This window comes from Oryzias melastigma, linkage group LG6 (assembly GCF_002922805.2).
Source record: "Oryzias melastigma strain HK-1 linkage group LG6, ASM292280v2, whole genome shotgun sequence".
Taxonomy (NCBI): Eukaryota; Metazoa; Chordata; class Actinopteri; order Beloniformes; family Adrianichthyidae; genus Oryzias; species Oryzias melastigma.
This window is the reverse complement of record NC_050517.1, coordinates 6611408-6628685: the sequence shown is the minus strand read 5'-3', so window position 1 is coordinate 6628685 and position 17278 is coordinate 6611408. Positions and strand designations below refer to the sequence as shown.

At 39.6% G+C, this 17278-nt stretch overlaps 1 protein-coding gene across 2 annotated transcripts in view; it reads left to right on the top strand.

Annotated features, from left to right (window-relative positions):
* Positions 1-17278, top strand: part of cftr (CF transmembrane conductance regulator) — a 54568-nt gene that overhangs the window by 16459 nt on the left and 20831 nt on the right. For both annotated transcript variants that reach the window (XM_024261925.2, XM_024261924.2), the window contains exons 7-13: positions 67-192; positions 2968-3214; positions 3289-3381; positions 7191-7367; positions 7471-7662; positions 14583-14677; positions 17103-17189. In XM_024261925.2, the coding sequence (XP_024117693.1) occupies positions 67-192; positions 2968-3214; positions 3289-3381; positions 7191-7367; positions 7471-7662; positions 14583-14677; positions 17103-17189 (1017 nt within the window). The remainder of the gene's footprint in view (positions 1-66; positions 193-2967; positions 3215-3288; positions 3382-7190; positions 7368-7470; positions 7663-14582; positions 14678-17102; positions 17190-17278) is intronic.

Genomic DNA, 17278 nt, shown 5'->3' with positions numbered 1-17278 from the left:
GGGGGGGGGGGGTCTTTGAATTCTCCGGACTGCTGCTTGATTCTTATGAAACTGTCTCATTAACAGCGCAAAGCGGGGCGCATTCACCAGCCGCCGCCTGGCTCTCACCTCAGAGATCATGGAAAACATCCATTCTGTCAAAGCTTACGGCTGGGAGGAAGTGATGGAGACAATCATTAAGAACATCAGGAAGTACGTTACCCCCACACCACACACATCCTGCTCTGTTGGTATCCTATTGATTTTCTATTAGCATCTCAACAACAATGGCCATTTTTTTCAATCATTTCAGATCTATTACGTAAAAACGTAAGAAGTTGATGGTCTGAACTCATCCAGTTATAGTTTGACAGAAACTGAAACAGACAACTGAATTGAAGAGCTTAGATTGCAACAACAACGTGTTTTACTGCGACGGGTCATGTATTTAATTCCCAGGCCTTTAGGGCTGTCATTTTTCATCCTGCATATGTTAATCATATCAGAAACATGACACCACTGCTCAGCATGATCAAAGCATCAGCTGCTGTTTCTGACTGTCTGGAGATGAAAGCTGAGCAAACCTGTACGGTGGATGCGTGCCTCAAAACTTCTCGTCCGTAGAGCGAAGATGTTCATGAACATTTCCTCCTATGGGCGTGCTGCGGGCCGTAGTTATTCAACATGTAAGGATAAATCGTACAGACCCCGCCCAAATACTGTGCACTCAAATATGAGCCCCTAAGTTCTGTTCATGTGAGCTACATACTTTACAACACACTCACCACAGCACGAGAATGGTACGCTCCATTTGGTTCTATGAGCTTCAAGGGAACTGCAAGACTAGGGTTGTAAATTATAGTGTTAATCACGACTGATTTATTAATTACAGATATTAAACGCCTTATTTTGTTTTTATCATGTTAATCTTTTGCTTCTGTAATGTTCGTTTATGTCTGAAAATGCAAATCCGGAAGATCATTACTCTGCTCATACCATGTTCATTTGCAAAAAATAATAATATTGGATCAATTATTAGAACTTCACTTCAATTATTTAAACTTAAAAAACCTATAGGACTACTCAAAAGCGGTGTGTCACATTGTTATGGCAACAGTTTCTGCGCTTCTGCTCTTTCCTGATAAACAAAGCATTTCATTTCATTTCAGAGGGAAAGTTTGCCTCTTCCCGCATGTTTTTGTCCTAATCATGAAGCAAAAGTTTGTTTCAAAGAAACAAAGTCTAAATAGTTTAATTCTCCCGGCATTTCACATCCTCGTGTCTCATTTCTTTCTCCTTAAATTCTCTTTTCTCTATTTCTCTTCTGCTTCAGCTTCAAAATGATCAAGTTCATCAAACAGATCAAAGGAAAATTTAAAATCCCCCTAATGTTTTTTCTACCATCGTGGTCAATATTTGTTAGATTACTCAGAAAAGCCTTTTTATTGTTTTTGCATGTTTTTATTAGAGCACTCTAGACTTGATGTATATAATAGACTGAAAACAGAAACTCTCTTGGTGGTGTAAAAATAAAGTTTGAAAGCAGTTATAATAAAATAAACGTCATAAGAGCCATTTTTTGTTTTAGAATGATATTTTTCTGTGTCACAATATCACAAAATGAAATGAAAACACCTCAAAATGAATCTTCTCACAGCAATAATTAGGTTGAAATTATTTGCGATTAAAATAGATTAATTAGATTAATTAATTGCACAAAAAATGTATTGCATGACAGAACTATGCAAGACACACCTCCAGATTCAGCTGTCCGACTCTGCGACCCTTTATGGATCAGGACAACCCAAAACCCCCAGCACCCGTACTGGTCAGCCCCCCCATACAGGTGCTTGTGTCTAAGACTTAAACCGAGGCAGTACAAGAGACTCGTTGGGTCAACGTGAGCTCCATACAACTCACAGTAACACAGACAGAAAAGGAGACCAGCACTGCAGCCTCGCTGTGGTAAAAAATATAAACCCCTCAAACTGGAACAACAAAGGGAAAGTATAAAATTCCCCTCAGTCTTGCAGTGAGGAAGATCAAAAACAGTATTTAAAAAAGGTTATTTTTTTGCACACACCATACTCTGCAGCTCCTTCTATGAGGACAAATTCCATTTTTCCTTTTTTTTTCTGGGTAGCACATGCATGGCTTTGATACAGTTTATCTGAGTTCTCCTCTATTCACTTCTCTTCTGACATTTGAGGCTAATGCTGATAGTTGCTTGTTTTTCTGATTCTTTCTGATTCTTTCCTTTTTTTAAGTAGTTATTAAACTCCTTTAGAAAGACGTAATATCTAATGCTTTCAATGTGTCATGTTCTCTGTAAGAGCTATCAGGTCTTTACAAGCGTATGTGGATGTTAGCATACGGTCACAAACATTCAAGTGCAGCAGGTTAATTTGGCACCGACAGAACAACAGGCGTGAAGCACAGATAGAAGTCCACAAAGCTAAATCAGGGTCATGTCAATCACAAGCATGAGAGAACAACCAGAGTGGTCGGGTCCAGGCGAGGGTCAGGGCAGGCGGCAGATGAAACAGAAGATCAGATCAGGATGACAGCGCTCAGTCATGCAGGCAGGATAACACAAACAAGACTTCGCACTGAGCAGAGCTCTAACTAAATACTGCTGGGGGGGATTACTGATGACAACCAGTTATGTGGCTCCTGGGAGAGATAGGAGGGGCTGATGGGAAACGAAGTGTAGAGAATCAGAACTCTGAAGGCCAGAGGGGGAGACACAGACACAGATATATTTTCCAATAAATTCATGACTATGTTAAGTTTGATGTATGAAATGTATTTCTTTTGTTTGTCTTGTTTAGATTTATTCTTTGCTTAGATTGATCAATCCAAATCCAAAATGATCAGCATTCCTTGTCATTTGTAATAAAGTCCACAGGACTATTTCCGTGTGATTAAAACAATTCACAGGCTGTCTAAAGAATCCATTTACAAAACCTCTTTGGTTTTCCCTCTCAGAGATGAGATGACTTTAACCAGGAAGATCGGATCCATTCGGTACTTTTACAGCGCCTCCTACTTCTTCTCCGCCATCGTGGTGATCATGGCGGCCATCGTGCCTCAGGCGCTGACCAACGGCATCATCCTGCGGCGGATCTTCACCACCGCCTCGTACTGCATAGTCCTGCGAATGACGCTCACGCGGCAGTTGCCGGGCTCCATCCAGATGTGGTATGACACTCTGGCCCTCATTGAAAAGATAGAGGTAGGTGGATCAGTCACTGGATAGCAGTTCAACCGTAAACCTTTGCTAACAAAGCTTACCCCTCCCCCCGACAGGACTTTTTGTTAAAGGAAGAATACAGAGTTCTGGACTACAGCCTGACGACTGTTGGACTGGAGCTGGTCAACGTGTCTGCGTCCTGGGACGAGGTTTGTTTTTGTCTGTAACCCGTCTGTGTAAACAGACCATTCAATCACCAGCATGAGTGTCCTGAACATCCAACAGATGCAATCAAACATGAACATCTTCAGCCACGTTCTTGTCTGCTACCTCTTATTTTAATATCAGAAAGCGTCTTCTTGGCATTGCTTTGATTGTCTTATGCCACGTTCACAAGAACGCGGCAAAAGCAGGTTTTAGAATCCCCTCTTAGCATAAGGTGTTCACACCGGATATCTTGTTATCTTGTGGATAATTTGTTATCTACTGAGGTTTTTTGGGGATAATTTAGAATTTAGCTTCTATTTTAGAACCAGGCTAACTTTTTTGAGTAATTTTGTTTACTGAGGAATTTTAGGCCATTTAGGAGTTCAGCTAGTAATTGAGCAAAGAGTTAGCTTTTTTTTTTGTGGGTAATTTGGCCTCAAATTAATTTTTTATGCTAATTTGGAGTTAAGATAATATTTTAGCAACATGCTAACATTTTTGGCTGATTTAATTTACTGATGATTTTTATGCTAATTTGGAGTCCAGCCAGTAATTAGGCAACGAGCTAGCTTTTTTGCTAATTTGGCATCTACTAAAGGTAAAAGGTAAAAACGTTTTTTAAAATCCCATTTTGATAAATGCTAGTTTCTTTTTGCATTTTTGCTTTTGTTTGTGCCATAAAATAGACACAATTCATATTTATTAAAAAAAAAAAGAAAGCATCAAGTCATGAATGCAAATCCAAATTTCCTGTAGCTGCGTTTACATGTGCAAAATGTCTGTAACCCTTGTGCTTTCCTAGGCATGTTTGCATTAGGAGTGGGGTCATCTGGACCCCACAACAAAGAACGCTGAACTTTTTTTTTTCAGGGATTTTTTTCTTCACTGGTGTCCCAGGGTGGGGTCGAGTCAGAAGATTCCAATGACACACTTTTATTCTGATCAGGTGTTTATTCTGATTACTTGTGTCTATGTAAACACAGCGACTGAGAGCTGATTCTCTGTGACGACCCCTGAGCGGGGTGAAAGGTGAAGATCATTCCAATACATGAAATTCTTGGGGTTACAGAATTCCAGCCGGGCAGAAACCGGAATTATTCGTTTTCCTTTCATGGTCCATTTTCAAACGTGACACACAAAGACATGTACTCAAACATCACTATCAAATCAGAGTTCTTGGTTGGTCAAGGTTCAACTGGTTTAACTTTCAGAGTGCGTTCAGTGGCAACATATTTTTCATAGAGCCCAAAAATGGACTCAAAGATATAAGATATAAGATGTTCAATGTGTGGCATGCAGAAGGAATCAATATCACTATGAATTACAAGTACAGAAGTTCATTCTCACAGTGTGCTCTTATCTGTGTGCAGAGATTGTAAACTTGGTTTGACAGGTGTGATTCACTGACCACCCAACACCGTGAGAAAACAAGCGGGCGGCTGTGCTTTTCCCCTCACTTTGCATATTTAATTATCCCAGAGCTGTCACCACTTTGCTTTTGCTGGGAACACTCTGACTCTCCCTTTGAGATTCGGAGATCATCACCTAATTCCCCGATTCTCCTGTTGCCTCCGTATCTTCCTGGAATGTGGCATTCAGCCATGAATAGTGGGGGGTGGGCTGTTTTCTTTCTTTATTGCTGGAAGCATGTACGTCATCTGGTTAGAAGAAGAATCACCCAGACAGACCCACACGAGTCAGAGCCCATCCGGCCATTAGAGGAACGCGGAACCATAAAACGTCACAAAGGTTAATAATTAAGTCCGATCCATGCAGAGTTCCCCTTTTCTAAATCTGCCGTGTCATGCTTTAATCTGAGCAGTGATGGATGAGTTGAATCAAGGCCATTGTGAGGCTCTGGGGGGGCTCCTGTTGTCTGCAGACGGTCTCCTGTTTCTCACAGTGTGTGAAAGCAGAGCATGAAGTCCACGTTTACCGAAAACACAACCGAGAAACAGCTTTACACATTCACCCATGTACTTTACTGGTGTACAAGACAATTCAGAGGCCATTCAATCCCTACAGAATATTTGTTAAATGATAGATTAAACATGTTTTTTCAGAGTTTTTGAATGAGCCCGTCCCCACTTCCCATCACTAATTGGTTTACTGTAAACTCTCTACCGCTAGCTTACAGCCCCTCACACCTCCGGGCTAACATGTACAGTTTTGATCCAGATTCCAGCTCAGACGAGGACGTCTGTAAACTGATGCATCAGAATGGAGCGGAGCAGGGAGCTCGTCCACGTCACAAACCTTTTTCAAACAACACTCTTTCATCTGCTCCTGATTCACAACCGTTTGAAAAAAAAAAAGAAATACTCAGAAAGACAATTTTAACCTTAATATATCTCCTCCATTATCAGAAAATGCCTCTTTAAAGATCCACTCCAATAAAAATAATCTTTTTTCCCTTTATAACATGTTCTTGTTTTCATGGTAGAGGACCTATTTTAAAGAATTTCTTAACTGAAACCTGGCATTTTGTTTTGGATTGTTTAGATTTATATATTGTGAATTATTTAAGTTACTGGAAAAAGACATAAAGGGTTAGGCTTTAATAAGCATTCTACCTATTCCATTTTCAAACATGTATTTAGTGAATTCTCTAAATTCACTAAACTCTCTACTCTCTCTACGATTCTGGCTCAGAACCGTACGACTGGATTCATCCAATATTGCTGCTGTTAGCTTGAGGCTATGAGCTCACTATTAGCTATTAGTGACAGGGAGAGGTGCTCCGAGTTAGTCCAGCCCACAAACCAGAATTTTATTTCTAATGAGTTATTGCTGATTTCTTAAAAAACGACAAAGGCTTTTTGACTTTGGCTAAAAACTTCATAATCATAAACAAAAGATCACATGGAATCAATTTACGATAGAAAAACATATATATTTGGAGTGGAACTTCTTGGATTCAACCCAGTTGATCCATCCTTTCTCTGAACTCCACCTGTAAGGGAAAGACTTGTTTTCTGTTCATCACAAAATCCTGAGAAATAGCCGTTGGAAAAACCCACAATCCTCCTCAATTTACTCCAGTTCGTTTACAGTCTTGTTTATTTGAGGTTTTACGAATGAAGTCAAAGGACTGATCAGCTGACACTTCATAGGATGAGATGTTGTACATCTAAGCCACTTGAACTTCCATTTTTGGAAAACCCTTCGGGGTCAGGGGCCTAACCTGGCTACTGTTGGGCGAAGGCGGCGAAATCCTGGACAGGTTGCCCGCCTGTCACAGGACCACACAATCACATGACCCCTATGGTCAATTAGAGTAATTCATCAACCTATGAAACATGTCTTTGGACTGATGGAGGAACCGGGGGTGCCTGGAGGAAACCCTGGCATGGTGAACATGCAGACGGAAAGGACCCAACTGGGATTAGTGACAAAACACTTTAACTTGTCTATAGTCCCACATGAATGGAGACCGAAGGTTTAATAATGGTTTATATCAGCCCATCTATTTTGCTATGGTCTGTCATTCAACACTAATGAGCACAATGTCCACCCAAATGATGGAGTGATATGAAAACAGACTTTCCTCAAACGTTCCTTCAGTCATTCTCAAGATATTCACTCGACTAAATGACTCAAGGAAAGTCCCAGAGTCATGGTTTAAGACAGTCAGAACCCAAACTTCCAATGAGTCCAGAAAAAGAATAGATCCAAAATATGGCTTTGTTGAAAATAAACGACTGGAAATAATGGTTTCCTTTTGTCAAACCCTTTTATAATGTGTATTTTTCCAGAGTTTGGTTCTGCTATCTGAGTCAAGTGAAAAGTCTGCCATTATTTTTTCCTGCAGGGCATAGTTAAGCTGTTTGAGAAGATCCAGCAGGAGAACAAAGCAAACGGGCATCTGAACGGGGACGGAGGGCTCTTTTTCACCAACCTGTACGTCACTCCTGTCCTTAAAAACATCAGCTTACTTTTGGAGGAAGGCAAGATGCTGGCGGTTGCTGGATCGACTGGGTCTGGGAAGGTATGGGTTTGTAAAACAGAGAGTGAAGGCGTGTGTGACCCTCACGTCAGCTGCTTTGATCCGATCAGGTGTAATAACAGAGCTTGTGTTGCTTTCTGCTCAGAGTTCGCTGCTCATGATGATCCTGGGAGAGCTGGTGCCGACAGAGGGTAAAATCAGACACAGTGGCCGGATTTCCTACTCACCGCAGACTTCTTGGATCATGCCAGGGACCATCCGTGACAACATCCTGTTCGGCCTGACCTATGACGAGTACCGGTATAACTCCATCATTAAGGCCTGCCAGCTGGAGGAGGTACTTCCACTCCAAGTTTTGTCTTTGTTTGGTCATTCAGATGCTTTACTGACTGATTCTGATGACGTCGATAGAGTAGAGCAGCAAATATTTCATGTAACTAACTCTCAGTTGGTAGAAAAGCTGCTCTTGAGGAGCTATTGTGAGGTTTAAAACCCACACACACATTTACACATCTTCTCTGGCTCTGACACACTCACAGAGGCTCAGTGTTGAACCACTCAGTACAATAATATCTGTACTGCTGCTGTCATGGAAATTGCTCTGGGATGCAACATGAGTCGCTTCAGCTCCCAACGAGGACCAAAATCATGTCTACTGTCTGAAAGCAGACAGTCACAGTGACAGGAAGCATTCTGAGTTAGAGAAATGTGTAAGTCATGAACGAATCATTCAATACTCGAGAGCAGGGGTCTCAAACTAGCGGCCCGCGGGCCATTTGCGGCCCCCAAGTTGATATTTTGAGGCCCCTGAATTTATATGAAAGTTTAATGTCTACTAAGCAATATCTTCTGCATGTCCACGCATCTTTGATTATAGCTTTACAGTTTCTGCTTGCTTTATGTTTAAAACTTTCCATTTGCTAGTGTTGTTGCATCTGGTCGTCTGAAAAATTCTTAGCAACAGTTGCTAGCAGCGTTAGCTCCTGTCGTTTCACAGTGTCATCAGAAAAGTCCTTAGCAACAGTTGCCATCGTCGTTTTTAAAACTTTTAAAACAATTTTTTTAGCATAACTATGGATAAAAACAGGCAGGAATATTATTCCTGAATAAATCGACTTAAACCTTAAATAACTTTCAATATTTTACTTTCCATAAAAATATATTTTTTAAAAATTATACAAGTTAGAAATAAGTACAAGATAACATCAGGCCATTAATAAATAAAATCATCTGGAGGGCAGGATATATACCTGCCAGATCCGGCCCCTGGGCCGTGACTTTGACACATGATTTAGATTATAATGATATATTTTTCCTCTATAATTTTCTATTAAGTTCAAATTTATTTTCCTGCTTTCTAAAATTTTATGTGTTCTTAAGAAAGAAAATACAGTATTCCCCCCTTATTCCCTGAATATGTAGAACCCCCCAGTCTCCATTTCACTCCCCGCCACCCGCAGCCAAAGAATGTCCATTACTGATCCATTCTCATCAAAAACACTTTCGATGTGCTTAATAAACATTTAGCAAAGAACATTGGAGTATTGCTCAATATAGAGAGTTTTTCTTTATCCAGAACAATAGACTGCAAACTTTTCATGAGGACTGTCACTCTGTCTCTCTTCGACTTAAAAAAGCGCGTGCTTCCTCCTGCATCAGTAAAGTGTGAGAGAGCATCTCTATCCAGAATTTTCCAGTTTCATCCATAATAAAAACCTGCTCCGGATGATAATTATCCTCAGCGATTATCAGGATATGTCCGAGCTGCTTCAGAATCAGCTGATGCCATTTCTCCATGCAGGCTCACTGTGAGTGTGTGTGTAGCGTACGGGCTGGCGTGCTCTTCAACTCTCTTCAGTTTCAAACAAGTGTCTTGAGTTGTCAGAGTTTTTGTGACAAATGGGAGGAGTCACGTTACTGAAAAAAAATCTGCGAATACAGGAAACCAGGAATAAAGAAATGCGAATAAACGGGGGAACACTGTAAATACTTTTCCTTTTAAATCATATTTTCAGTTTTTTTCCTTTTTTTTGTTTTCTGATTCACTATTTTATAATTTGATGAGGAGAGGAAGGGAAGTTTGTGTGAACATGTAGATTTCTCCCCACTCTCAAACTATTTGTCAAATTTAGAAAAGTGAAAACTTCAAACTTGATTCACTGGAGTCAGTAAAAAAGAATCAAGCTTACCATGACAACTCTGAGTTTGAATTGTTAAAATTAGAGCAGAGCTCAGCAGCTCTCTCAGAGTTTAACCACAATATGACCAAAATGTCCTGTATGTTGGAAACACTAAAGAGAGCAGCACAAAGAGTCCTGGAAAACTTTGAACTGGAGAGGAGGTGTGTAACAATACGCAGGTCTGATATGTGGTAAACACAAACTTCATGTTTTGAAAAACCAACTAGAATCAGGGAATTTTTCTAATGAAGCAAAACTAAAAAAAAAAAAAAAAAATAGAGGCCAAACAGACTCATCTACAGAAACCAACACTAGAACAGAAAAAAATCATTAGCTGCCTCACAGAAAAATAAGATTATTATTATTATTTTTTTTTGTGTGTCAAATTATGAACTCTCTGTAGAGATCATGATGCAGCGAGGAGTAACATATTCACTAACAGCACAACACAACTAGACTGGAATTTACACAATTTCCTTTTAAACATTTAAAAAAATTATTTTCATATTTTCATACATTTTCATACAAATCCTCATTGTAAAACATAGATGTAGAACATTCAGAATTGACATTAAAATAACTTTGAAGTGCTCAAATCAGCAATTTTAAAGACTGAAATGGCAGATTTTCATTTGAATTTATTGGTAAAATCCTTTTTCCAATTTTCCTGTCTTATAAAAATGTAAAGTTAAATCAAGCGACTAATGTGTCGCCCTCTGGGACTCTGACGAAGGTTTTCACTAAAACACTGCTCTGTTTTCACACAAACAAAGCTGTGAGGCTGTACTGGTATTTCTAATGTAAAGACGGTGCCTTGGTTTTTACCAGGAGGACAGATGTGAGGCAAGTGAGATGAAAGCAAAACTAAAACAGGAGTCCCATGATGCCATGCTGCCACACCTGCGGTCTTTCTGGAAATGCTCTTTGTTTGACCTTTAACACCAGCACTCCAGTGTTTATGTTCTTTGATTTACTGTAACCTTAACAAGATCAATGTAATTCCAGTAGATTGTGAAGGAGAACAGTGGCACGAGCCGCTGTTCTCCTTCACAATCTACTGGAATTACGTTGATCGTGACAACGGTTGAAAATGTTACAATTTGCTGAAGATTTTGTGTTTAATTGTCACCGGGGACACCTCGGGTGTTAAAGGGTTAAGTCAAACTGTCTCTCACAAATGTCATCTTTGACACAAAAATTATATTTGAAATCCCAAGTTTTAGTTTTTTGTTTTTTACTTAAAGTGAGGTCAATAATGCACTGTCTCATTAATTATTATAAAGAAAAAATAAGTGAACTAAACCTGTAAATTAAGATGAGGCCCACTCTGTTCAGTTTCTCCAGACAGACAAACATCTTGAACATCTCCAGGAATAAAATATTGATGCACAAAGACAGGCAGGTCACAAATAAAACCCAAAAGCCAGAATAAAATTGACAGAACTTTACATCAAGAAAAAAAAAATAGCTCATTAAATCCTTTAAATGTGACTGTTTACCATTGTGAAGAAGTTGGAATCTGGATTTGGTTTACTTCAAGCAATCAAGCTCCTATAGAACACATTAAGAGACATTACATTATTCCAAAAGTTATTATTCTATATCACTGGTCAAGTGTCAAGGTCATACTACAATACAGGAGCTGACACATATATGTGAAATAGAATGTTGATCCATCTGTGAAATGATCTTGGATGTAAATATCTAAATTATATTTGTCACAAACAGGCATACAGCTGGTTCCACGTGCTGCATGTTTATAGATCAGACAGGAACTAAGCACTAATCTAAAAGTCCACAAAGCTAAATCAGGGTCAGACAGGCTAAGGTCAAACACAAGCATGGGATCATCCAAGAGGAGACTAGAGAAGTCAGAGTCCAGGTGAGGGTCAGGGAAGGCAGCAGGCAATCAGAGATGAAACAGGGTCAGGTACACAAAAAATTAGGTCCGGGTAGAAACGCTCAGTAATACAGGCGGAAACGCTCAGTAGTGCAGGCAGAAACATTCAGTAATGCAGGTAGAAATGCTCAGTAATGCAGGCAGGGTGGCACAAACAATACCTCGCATTGACTGAGGATCTGTGCAGAGCTTAAGTGTCCTGTGGGTGATTGTCAAAGGAGAGTCAGCTGAGCAGCATCTGAGGAGTGTGTACTGGGGCAGCTGGGAGATGTAGTGTCTTCAGTATTCTGGAGTTGGCTTTCGCCAGTGACCAGAGGGGGAGACAGAACTATGACTCCTGACAATATCCTGAATAAGAATCCCAGACGATCTGTGACATTATACAGACATGTAACATTATTTTATTTGTTGATCAAGTTGTGTTAACTTGATTTCCTTTGCACTCCCTTTGGAACAGCAGCAGCTGGAGATGGAAGGTAGGAAGTCTTAACAGTGATGTTCTTCATCAGTCTTTGGTGTGGACTATATCTGCCTCTCACATACCACCATGCGTCCTTGTCTTCTTGTAATGTCCCTCATGTTTTTACCATCTGTGTTTGGTGCTTTTCTCTGTTAAAACCTCTGACCGCTCTTTTGTTACCACGTGTCACATTTTGGATTTTTTATTAAGTTAACTTTAGTTTTTTTGTTGCTTTTGACAAAATCTGTTTGTTGCTCAAAATTACGAGAATATCCAAGAACAAATAAACAAATAAAGGTAGTTTTGAACCTGTATTATAACACCAAGTTTACCACGTTTCTAATTAAAAAAACACACAGGTGTCAAACTCCAGAACTTGAGGGCCGGTATGTCATATTTGTTCTCTAACTAACCTGCAATTGTAGCTTCTCGATGGCAAAACACAAACCTGTCCCAGATAATCAGCAGCAAGTTGGATCTGGTTTCAGAGAAACCAGAAAGATGGTGGCCCTTGAGGACTGGAGTCCCAGACCCCGGTCTGTTTTTGAAGGACTCCTTTTAGAGTTAGCAGACAATTCAATTTGTTATCATCTTGTTTGGAGGCCGTTTGGCTAAAAGTCAATAACTCTTTTTTTACTTAAAGTAGTGATTTGGATTGAGGTTGTCTTAAAGCGCCACATGCAGAGAACGCCAAAGAAAACATGGCTAAAGGGTTAGGGACTTTTCAAAGATAATTTAAAGTCCCATTAGTTATCACACACCTTGGTGTGTGTGAAATTTATTCTCCGCATTTGACCCATCCCCTGGGGGAGGGGTGAGCTGCAGACACAGCTGCACTCAGGAACCATTTTTAGTGGTTTAACCCCCCAATCAAACCTTTTTTAATGCTGAGTATCAAGCAGGCAGGCATCGGGTCCCATTTGTCTTTGGCATGACTTGGCCAGGATTTGAGCTCACAACCTTCCAGTCTCGGGGTGGACACTCTACCACAAGTCCACTAACCTGCTAGTTGCTGTTTAAGAATGGTGAAATCCAGTTGGACTGCATAAGAGAACTGGACTGTGAGACTCCTCCCCCTGGTGTTCCAAACGGGAAGTTCCCCGCTGGTTCCAGAAGCCAAAATCCCGTAGACTTCTAATGAGAAATAAACAGCTATTACTCTGTCATTCTATTGGTCAGAATAAACATTCTTGCTCTGATACATTTTCAACATGTTCTTGATAATTCCCTCTTTTTCATGATTTTTGCTCTTTATTTTCAAGTTATTCAAGTAATAAACTCACTAATCTGATGCCTAAGTAATAGCATGTGGACTCGCGTCCAATGCTCGAAGGATTTGACAGATTTTATATGGCTCACTTTCCAGTGGTAGGGGTGTGGCCTTCCAACAAGATCACTCTTGATTGGTGAGAGTGGTTGGCATAGACCACATGTGTCAAAGTCAAGGCCTGGGGGCCCAGATGTCATGTTTTTATCCGAACCTCCAGATCATTTCATTTTATTATTATTAATGACCCGATGTTATCTTGCGCTGATTTCTAACTTGTATAATTTTGACAAAATATATTTTTATGGAGAGTAAAATATTGAAAGTTATTTAAGGTTTAAGTTGATCAATTCTGGAATAATATTCCAGCCTTTTAATTATTCACAGTTATGTTTAAAAAATTACATTTTAAAGTTTTAAAAATGTAGTTTTAGAGTGTTCAATAAATGTTTATCTTGTTCAGCCTCCAACCTAAGGTGTGTTTTGAAATTTTGGCCCCTGTGCGACTGAGTTTGACACCCCTGCAATAGACTCAGATCAATTCCGACCAATTACTGCCTTCTGATGTTGTCCAACTCCAACATGGTGGCACTCATATAAATGGCGACTGAACTGACTTCTTTTCATTTGAACTCAAACTAAACAATTTTCAATTGATGATGTCACACTCAGTCCAGTTCTCATATACAGTCAATGGTTCTACTCAACTTTTTTCTAATTGTCATAATTAGATTTTGTAAAAGCTTGAGGTTAGTGACTGACAAACACATCAAATATAGGAATTTAGATTTAACATACAGAACATCTCCTTACTTAAATAACCTCAAACTAGACTCTTTTGATTATCCCTGGTTGGTGTCGGAGTGGACAGAGACAAAAACACTGAGACGTCTGATAAAACAGAGATCATTATTTCCAAGTTTGCATCAAGAGCTGGTCAGCGATCTCCTTGCAGTGGTCCAGTACCATGTTTCCATTTTCTGTTAGCTTTGTAGTTTCTTTAGAGGCGTGGTAGTTTATGATGGTTCAGTTGTTTTCAGATCTTTGCAGCACACTCCAGAAAAGAGTATTCTTCATTCTCTGATAAGGAATGACTAAATGTTACATTTGTGTTTTTTTTCTCATTTGTGTTTTTATTTCTATCTCCTTACTGTTGGTGATCCATTTAACCCTTTGACACCAGAGCTCCAGTGTTTATGTTCTCTGATTTACTGTAATTTTTTAATTGTTAACACGATAATTCCAGTAGATTCTGAAGGTAAAAAGCGGCTCATTGAGCCGCTTTTTACCTTCAGAATCTACTGGAATTACCGTGTTAACGGCTGAAAAGTTACATTGTGTTAAAGATTTTATGTTACTCAGTTTGCTCTAAAGTTTGTACTTTTGGAAGGGGAAGAGAAATGTTTCATGTGTTTAACCTGGTTAATGTTATGTTTTTTTCTCTCTTAAGGATTTTGCGTCACTGCCTGAGAAAGACAAGACATCACTCGGTGAAGGCGGGTCAACTCTCAGCGGCGGTCAGAGAGCACGCATCTGCCTGGCCAGGTACCGTCTGCACCACTGTGCATCATTTTGAGCAAACACCTTTGTTTTTACCAAATGTTGGTGTGGATGAAGTAACGGTTAAACTAGGAAAACACTGGCTCTCAGACCTAGTTCTTTAAGACCTTTATTTCCTGCTTCAAGTTAGAGATTTTTCCTAAAATTAAATTCCCACACGGTCACCTTTTATTCTGTTTTTAAACTGTTCCCGGTGGTCTTTTAATTATGATTATGTCGTTTTTAGCCAAAATAATAATAAAAAAACCTGTAAGACATAGTTTCTGCAGAGCGCCAGAAGTTCATTAGAAATCCATATCTGATTGTGGGCGGGACTTTTGATGCATAGCAACCCTTCCCATCCCCATTACTGAGAGCTCTCTGTTTACATGGTCTCCCACTAGACCCTCGCTAAAATGGCGATCAATTCTGGAGATATGCAGCTGCCGTTTTGATCCAGATTCCAGCTCAGACAAGGAAGAAAAAGACAATCATGAATCTATTTGTCTACAAGTGGATGCATCAGAATGGAGCAGAACGAGGAGCTTGTGGCCCGCCCACCGTATTTTCTTTTCAAAAAGCATTTTGTCCTCTGATCCTAATTCTCAACAAGTTGAATAAAGACATAGAATTTATTTTAAGCTAAATTTCTAGTCTTCCATCTTCAGAAAAATGCTACAAGCACATGTCAAAAACACCCAGAACAGCATTTTCACCAGAGTGGGTCTTTAAATCAGAGTAAGATAAGTAAAGGATGCAGCATTCAAAGGGTTTTGTAACTGCTAGGGCCAAAACTGGATTCTTCCTTTCTCCTTTCCCCTAAGTTTAGCTCTCCAAACGGAGAGTTACGGAAAGTATAGTGTCTCAGAATTTGGATGTCATTTTCGCTCAGCTAGCGTTAGCGCAGAGCCTGCAGCGCTTATATATACTTATCAACAGTAGTTTTAATACTTTAAAAGGTCATGCTATAACAAAAAGTTATTATTTAGATTTCAATGTAAACTTCAGAACTACAGCGCGACACAGGGCAATGTATCTTATATCTTTAAAAAAACATTTCGGGTACCACTTGCATTACAAATGCCCCTTCAAATGGAGAGGTAGCAAGAAGGGAAGCTGATTTAAATATATTAATGGGTTAAGGTTTCATCTTTTATAGTTATTTTTAAAAAATGGCATTGAGGTGTTATATTAACATTATGATAGCTCATTTGGGTAATTTGGCATCTACTGAGGTTTTTTATGCTAATTTGGAGATTAGCTAATACTTCAGCAACAGGTTAACATTTTTGACTGATTTGGTTAACTGGTATTCTAGGTTATTTTAGAGTTTAGTTAGTAGCCTATATAAGCAAAGTGCTAGATTCTTTTAGGCTAATTTGGCATCTACTAAGGTTTTTGGGATAATTTGGAGTGCAGCTCATATTTAAGCAACACTCAAAATGTTTTTGCAAAATTGGCATGGATTGAGGATTTTTAAGCAATTTTGCTGCATTTTTTTCAGAAATTTAGGTCACCTTTCGTGAATTTCAGATTTTTCAAATAGCTTTTGCATTTTCAGCAGCTTTCAGCTTTTCAGCATTTTCAATGACTACTTTCAGTAAAAAAGCGTTCCCATTAGAATTATCGCAGTTAATGAAACTTTTCTAGTTCATTCTTGTTACGCAGTGGCATTGATTTGTGGTTTCTGATTGTCCAACAAATTCTCATCCCCAAGTCGTCACATACTGACGTTGGGTTGAGGAACCCTCCGCGCCACTTTATGATGCTTTGGTGGTCCCCAACTCCTCGTTTTTTGACATGCTGGCTATTCATAAAATCAAGGGTCCACCACCTTTGGGGACAGGTCCTCTGGATGCATCCAGTACTGATACCCTAACCCAGTACCTGTGCCCTTACGCTAACCTGGTGCCAGTTCGCTTCTGGTGCCAAGTCCAGTACAGGTGCCCTCCGCGTCATGGTATTGGACCGAAGTAGGGGACCCAGGATTTAATGGGAACAGCCAGCATGTCGAAAAACAATGACTTGGGGACACCCAAAACATCAAAAAATGACACGTGAGGGTTCTTAACCAAATGTCAATATGTGACGACTTGGAAGTAAGAATGTGTTGGATTGTTACTAGAAAGGTTAAGCTGGAGTGATTTTACTGCATTCCCACACATTTCCTTTGGCATTTAGATTAAGATTTATTTCAAACGTAAAAAAAAAACACTGCAAAGCAAAAAAAAAAAAATCAATACAATCTCCGTTTGCTAAGAAAAAGTCTCAAACTGAATTCGATTAATACATGTTTGAAAAAGGGATAGGCGGAAGCAAATGCTTATTAAGGCCTATCCTTTCCTATTTTTATCCAGTAACATAACTTCCACTCCTACTTGTGATCATTTTCCTTTGTGAAATCTCTCTGACTGGCTGCTCTGTCTTCCAGGAGTGTGTATAAAGATGCAGACCTTTACCTGCTGGATGCTCCTTTCACCCACCTGGACATCGCAACAGAGAAAGAGGTCTTTGATAAGTACGTATGCGACAGAGACTCTTTCATGTGGCAGTAGAGTGGGGGTGGTGAAGGTTTTCTCTTGTTGTTTCATGTTTAACCCTTTAACA